Source organism: Bidens hawaiensis, unplaced genomic scaffold (genome assembly GCF_021521415.1).
Source record: "Bidens hawaiensis isolate Kalapana, Puna unplaced genomic scaffold, B.hawaiensis_p1.1 tig00053279_1, whole genome shotgun sequence".
Classification (NCBI taxonomy): Eukaryota; Viridiplantae; Streptophyta; class Magnoliopsida; order Asterales; family Asteraceae; genus Bidens; species Bidens hawaiensis.
Genome location: NW_027499605.1, coordinates 41,483 through 49,005, shown reverse-complemented (window position 1 = coordinate 49,005; position 7,523 = coordinate 41,483). Strand labels below are relative to the sequence as shown.

The 7,523-nt window shown below is 35.1% G+C and overlaps 1 protein-coding gene across 1 annotated transcript; it reads left to right on the top strand.

Annotated features, from left to right (window-relative positions):
* The first annotated feature begins 608 nt into the window (after positions 1 to 608).
* On the top strand, positions 609 to 1,025 carry LOC143600070 (uncharacterized). Its single transcript, XM_077077858.1, has one exon. It carries the CDS (start codon positions 609 to 611, stop codon positions 1,023 to 1,025), a length of 417 nt encoding a protein of 138 aa, XP_076933973.1.
* The last annotated feature ends 6,498 nt before the right edge of the window (positions 1,026 to 7,523 follow it).

The window sequence follows — 7,523 nt, the reverse complement described above, 5'->3', positions numbered from 1 at the left end:
CATGTATAAAATATACATATACAAGTTTGAATATGTTTACACCTTAACATAAGCATCACCGGCTCCATTATGAAGAAGTGGGCGAGAAGTAGTTCCCATGACAGTTATTCTTCGCGCCAATACTTCTAATGGTGCATCTATAAATATAGTAATTCCTTTGTGCATGTATCTCCTAATCATAATGCCAGTAAAAAACTTGGTATGAAATGCCCGTGATGAATTTAATAGCCGTCATATTTACTTTAAGAATATTCTAGAGTTATACGTTTATTATTCTTGTAATATTTGTTAAGATCTTTTCCTAGAATAGAGGCTAACACAAATATGTAATTATCCCTATATAAAGGGCATTGAGATCATAATAATATTCATTCAGAAATTTACAATTACAATACCTTTTATGGTATCAGAGCTACGGTTCTGTCATACCTAAAAAATTCCTACCCCATACCTAAAAATTCCGATCAATTTAGCCTCTTTGCTGTTGTCATACCATTACGATGGGAGAAACTAAACCACTGAATCCTCTTCTTCTTCTGAAATCAAACTTCCCCACCTCTACCCTGCATACTCTGTGACCAATATTAAATCCAAGATTCGTACCTTGGATGGTAAGGTGTGCACCTATTCTACCTGGACCAAATTGTTTATGGTCCAAGCTATTGCTTACAAAGTACTGGGTACCTGCTGAATCTTCGGATCACTATAGTGCTTGGCAGGAGCTTGATGCTCTTGTTAAACAGTGGATTTTTAGCACTCTATCAGATGAACTGTTACCTCGTGCGTTGGATGTGAAAATCTCTGCACGCACTGCGTGGGAGAAGGTTGAAAATATTTTCTTAAGTAACAAAGGCTCTCGAGCAGCGGCGTTAGAAGGAGAATTTTGTAATTTAACTCTGGAATCCTGCACGTCTCTTGATGATTACTGCCAAAAACTTAAAGATTTTGATGACCGACTTAATGATGTTGGTGTAACTGTCTCCGAATCACGTTTGGTTCTCCAATTGGTTCGCGGTTTTGCCTAAGGAATTTGCTACTGTTCGAAGTTTTATAGATCAAAGTTCGCCCACCTTTGATGTTGCTTGTGATATGCTTCAACTTGAACAACAAGTACGTTCGGCTCATGAAACACCTTCTGTGCTTACTGCTACGGAAACATCTGAGCCTGTCGTCGTTACTGTCCCACAACCAAAACAAAACCCACCTTCAACTCAACCCTTTCATCAATACCCATCCCCCAATTAATCATACACCAACCGGGGCCGGGGGCGTGGCTGTGGATCTTATCGCAGGGGCGCTTTTCATCTCAGGGATATTCCAATCAACCGTACATGACTTCACCTTATCCCAATTTTGGTTGGTGGCAGCCTCCTCCCTGCCCTTATCCAACCGAACCAAATACATGGAGGCCCAGTTTTCCTATGGGTTCAGCCCTTACACCACAAACTGCTCAGGCTTATTCAGCCCATTCTGGTTATGATGCTTTACAGCCTTTGGATTTACAAGCTGCTTTTGCTAATATGCAACTTAATCATGGCGATCCTTGGCATATGGATGCTGGAGCCTCTTCTCATATAACTTATGATCCAGGTAAAATACATACACACACTTCTTCTGGCGTACGTAATATTTTGGTCGGCAATGGTCAATGTGTACCAATTCATTGGTCTGGCACAGGTTTTCATTCTCTTTCAAATCGTACTTACATTCTTCCAAATATCCTTTATAATCCAACAATTGTTAAAAATTTGTCATCGGTTCATAAATTGGTTCGTGATAATGCTCTATCAATTGAATTTGACCCTTTTGGTTTTTCTTTGAAGGATCTAATAACTGGAAGGATTCTTTCCCGCCACAATAGCACGGGTGATCTTTATCCGTTCACACCTCCTGCACCCCTGCTTCCGCTTGTTTTCTGGCATCAAGTTCCTCAGATTGGCACGACCGTCTTGGCCATCCTGGTTCTGAAGTTTTAGAGTTACTTACTCGTCGTTTTATTTTTCCATGTAATAAAAACAAATCATCTAGTATTTGTCATTCTTGTCAACTTTCAAATAATAAACGATTGCCGATTTCTGATTCCACTTATTTTACATTTACACCTTTTGACATCATTCATTGTGATTTATGGACTTCACCTATTAAAAGTAAAACGGGTTATAAATATTACATGGTTTTCATTGATAACTTTTCTCACTTTGTGTGGGTTTACTCGTTAAAATATAAGTCCGAAACCATTACCACTTTTGTTAAATTTTATCGATTAATAAACACCCAATTTAATCGGCGTATTAAAACTTTCCAATGTGATCTTGGCGGTGAATTTGATAATAATGAATTCAAATCTTTTGCTGATGTTCATGGTCTTTTATTTCGGTTTTCGTGTCCTCAAACTTCCTCTCAAAATGGACGTGCGGAACGAATGATTCGTCGTCTTAATGATATAATTCGTTCCCTTTTAATCCATGCTCACCTTCCACCTACCTATTGGGTTGAAGCCCTTCATACCGCTGCATACTTACACAATATTTTTGTAACGCCCTGACTTTTCGAAACATATAGCAATAGAACTAGAATTATTATTATCAACCGAGTTAAAGACAATTAAATTAATTATAAAGCAAAGTTGGAGGACCAGTTTCGCCATATACCAAAAGTTGTTTTGAAACCACTGCATCTTCCACAACGTATTTTCCGGCAAAACTTATATAATTTGAATTATCAAATCTAATCCTATTATCAAAAGAATGAAGTGTAACTTGAGGTACACGATTCGTTTAACTATATATTCTTTTCACAAACCCTACATCGTGTTCATCCATATCGCATTCACCATTACGACACTACCACCTCCCTGTAACTTGTCGCCGGAAAACCTCCGCCTCCCTCTTCTCCGTTTGTTGTCGCCACCGTAGTTAACCGCCGCTGCTGCTATCTACCTTCTGGTTCAGTTCTGTTCAACTATCGAGCACATACCACGAAGTCCGACTTCTCCGTTTGTCTCCAACTCGTTTCGTTTCGTTTCGTGCAGCTATTTAGGTAAGAACTGCCGACCCTCAACTACTACGCGTTTAGTACATATGCTTCTGTGAGTTCGATTCGTGACGGCGACTAGCAGATGTTTAATATAAAACGTTTTGTTTTGGAAGAATATATGTGAGTATAACTAATAATAAATAAATTAATTAAGCATATGCTGTTTTGCTTCTTTCAAACCCATATATATACTAGCAACATATTTAAACAACTATAAGTATGTTTATGAATTCATAAAATTTCTAAAGCTTGTTGTGTCATTTAGTTATGTTTTCGTAAGTCACATCATGATTGAAGAGTTTTTGAAATTGATATTATTATAATGCTAGAATATGAAGTTTATTCCTCTCACAGTGGATTAAATGATAAATAAAAGTATTGGTTTTTCATTAATAAACATGTTATAACAAACGTTATGAATCCATCGCCGGATAAATCACTAGAACCCTTAGTCAAATCGGGTAACATATTTTAGTAATTTAAAGTTGGTGTCAATAAATCTTAGGTTCTTATAATTGTTAAAGACAAGCCAACTTGTTACTTTTGCGTAATAATCAAGGTACGGATTCTGTGTTTCTCTTCTTTTAGCTTTATATTGTTTTCACCGTTCTCGTAGTATGGGTTATGTTTCTTGTTACTTCGTAGTACGGTTTCTGGTTTCTTTCACTCGTAGTATTAATTATTTTCCGTTACTTCGTAGTACGGTTTCTGGTTTCGTTCACTCTTAGTATTAATTATATTCCGTCACGTCGTTTTCGTTTACTCATAAGTATAAATTCTAATCCGTTACTTTGTAGTACGGACATTCGGTATTTTATATTTTAGTATCACCAAGCTGTCTCTATCGATACGATCCGTTTGGTCTTTGGACATTTTATATGCTGTCAACTTTTATATAGTTTTGTTTAACTATCCGTTTGGTTACTAGTTTATTATTGCATGTTCCTATGAACAATAATATGAAATTATATTAATATGTTATATGTCAGGTAGTATTTATATTGCCTTCCATGTTTAGTACTCTGTTACTCGAGCACACACTTTTCGTGACAGTGTGTTTTAAAAGTTCACGGCGTCTCTAACTAGTATTTGGTATATAATATATAACATATAACTTGTAACATATAACGTATGACGTGTAACATATAACGTGTAACATATACCTGAACTAGGATCGATCCATACGCCCTTAAACGGCGTATAAATACTACCTAACACAATGTCACCAAAGTACTAGTTAGAGACGCCGTGAACTTTTAAAACACACTGTCACGAAAAGTGTGTGCTCGAGTAACAGAGTACTAAACCTGGAAGGCAATATAAATACTACCTGACATATAACATATTAATATGATTTCATATTATTTTTCATAGGAACATGCAATAATAAACTAGTAACCAAAACGGATAGTTAAACAAAACTATATAAAAGTTGACAGCATATAAAATGTCCAAAGTACTAGTTAGAGACGCCGTGAACTTTTAAAACACACTGTCACGAAAAGTGTGTGCTCGAGTAACAGAGTACTAAACCTAGAAGGCAATATAAATACTACCTAACATATAACATATTAATATAATTTCATATTATTGTTCATAGGAACATGCAATAATAAACTAGTAACCAAAACGAATAGTTAAACATAACTATATAAAAGTTGACAGCATATAAAATGTCCAAAGACCAAACGGATCGTATCGATAGAGAAAGCTTGGTGATACTAAAATATAAAATACCGAATGTCCGTACTACAAAGTAACGGATTAGAATTTATACTTATGAGTAAACGAAAACGACGTGACGGAATATAATTAATACTAAGAGTGAACGAAACCAGAAACCGTACTACGAAGTAACGGAAAATAATTAATACTACGAGTGAAAGAAACCAGAAACCGTACTACGAAGTAACAAGAAACATAACCCGTACTACGAGAACGGTGAAAACAATATAAAGCTAAAAGAAGAGAAACACAGAATCCGTACCTTGATTATTACGCAAAAGTAACAAGTTGGCTTGTCTTCAACAATTATAAGAACCTAAGATTTATTGACACCAACTTTAAATTACTAAAATATGTTACTCGATTTGACTAAGGGTTCTAGTGATTTATCCGGCGACGGATTCATAACGTTTGTTATAACATGTTTATTAATGAAAAACCAATACTTTTATTTATCATTTAATCCACTGTGAGTGGAATAAAGTTCATATTCTAGCATTATAATAATATCAATTTCAAAAACTCTTCAATCATGGTGTGACTTACGAAAACATAACTAAATGACACAACAAGCTTTAGAAATTTTATGAATTCATAAACATACTTATAGTTGTTTAAATATGTTGCTAGTATATATATGGATTTGAAAGAAGCAAAACAGCATATGCTTAATTTATTTATTTATTATTAGTTATACTCACATATATTCTTCCAAAACAAAACGTTTCATATTTAACATCTGCTAGTCGCCGTCACGAATCGAACTCACAGAAGCATATGTACGAAACGCGTAGTAGTCGAGGGTCGGCAGTTCTTACCTAAATAGCTGCACGAAACGAAACGAGTTGGAGACAAACGGAGAAGTCGGACTTCGTGGTATGTGCTCGATAGTTGAACAGAACTGAACCAGAAGGTAGATAGCAGCGGCGGCGGTTAACTTCGGTGGCGACAACAAACGGAGAAGAGGGTGGCGGAGGTTTTCCGGCGACAAGTTACAGGGAGGTGGTAGTGTCGTAATGGTGAATGCGATATGGATGAACACGATGTAGGGCTTATGAAAAGAATATATAGTTAAACGAATCGTGTACCTCAAGTTACGCTTCATTCTTTTGATAATAGGATTAGATTTGATAATTCAAATTATATAAGTTTTGCCGGAAAATACGTTGTGGAAGATGCAGTGGTTTCAAAACAACTTTTGGTATATGGCGAAACTGGTCCTCCAACTTTGCTTTATAATTAATTTAATTGTCTTTAACTCGGTTGATAATAATAATTCTAGTTCTATTGCTATATGTTTCGAAAAGTCAGGGCGTTACAATAAACCTGGATCTGATACCATAACTGTAACACCACAACCCGGAACGAGCTGACGTGTCACTATTACAGATATCAAATCAAAGCCACAATCCAAAATACAACAAAAGTCAATGCAACCTATGTCATATTATTAAACAAAAATGAATTAACTTTTAAAAACTTGAACTTCATTATTTTCTCTCATCACTAATATTCCCGAGTCCCGGATTACCTGAAAACAAAATAAGAAAACAAAACAACAAAAAACGGTTGAGCCAAAAATTGCCTAGTAACGGAAAGAACAACAGTATAGGTAAGGACAGACGTAAGAAAATAAAAATACGGACTTCAATTCAAACTCGAAACCAACCTTTTTACCGAAACATAAACTTAATAAAATTCAGAGGTATGATCCGACACTTGGCCAGAACATAATCAAACGTATACGGAAACATATCAGAACTATAACAGAAACACCCAGAGCCAGAAACATATAACATATAACTTGTAACATATAATGTATGACGTGTAACATATACCTGAACTAGGATCGATCCATACGCCCTTAAACGGCCAAAGTACTATTTAGAGACGCCGTGAACTATTAAAACACACTGTCACGAAAAGTGTGTTCTCGAGTAACAGAGTACTAAACCTGGAAGGCAATATAAATACTACCTAACATATAACATATTAATATAATTTCATATTATTTTTCATAGGAACATGCAATAATAAACTAGTAACCAAAACGGATAGTTAAACAAAACTATATAAAAGTTGACAGCATATAAAATGTCCAAAGACCAAACGGATCGTATCGATAGAGACAGCTTGGTGATACTAAAATATAAAATACCGAATGTCCGTACTACAAAGTAACGGATTAGAATTTATACTTATGAGTAAACGAAAACGACGTGACGAAATATAATTAATACTAAGAATGAACGAAACCAGAAACCGTACTACGAAGTAACGGAAAATAATTAATACTACGAGTGAAAGAAACCAGAAACCGTACTACGAAGTAACAAGAAACATAACCCGTACTACGAGAACGATGAAAACAATATAAAGCTAAAAGAAGAAAAACACAGAATCCGTACCTTGATTATTACGCAAAAGTAACAAGTTGGCTTGTCTTCAACAATTATAAGAACCTAAGATTTATTGACACCAACTTTAAATTACTAAAATATGTTACTCGATTTGACTAAGGGTTCTAGTGATTTATCCGGCGACGGATTCATAACGTTTGTTATAACATGTTTATTAATGAAAAACCAATACTTTTATTTATCATTTAATCCACTGTGAGTGGAATAAAGTTCATATTCTAGCATTATAATAATATCAATTTCAAAAACTCTTCAATCATGGTGTGACTTACGAAAACATAACTAAATGACACAACAAGCTTTAGAAATTTTATGAATTCATAAACATACTTATAGTTGTTT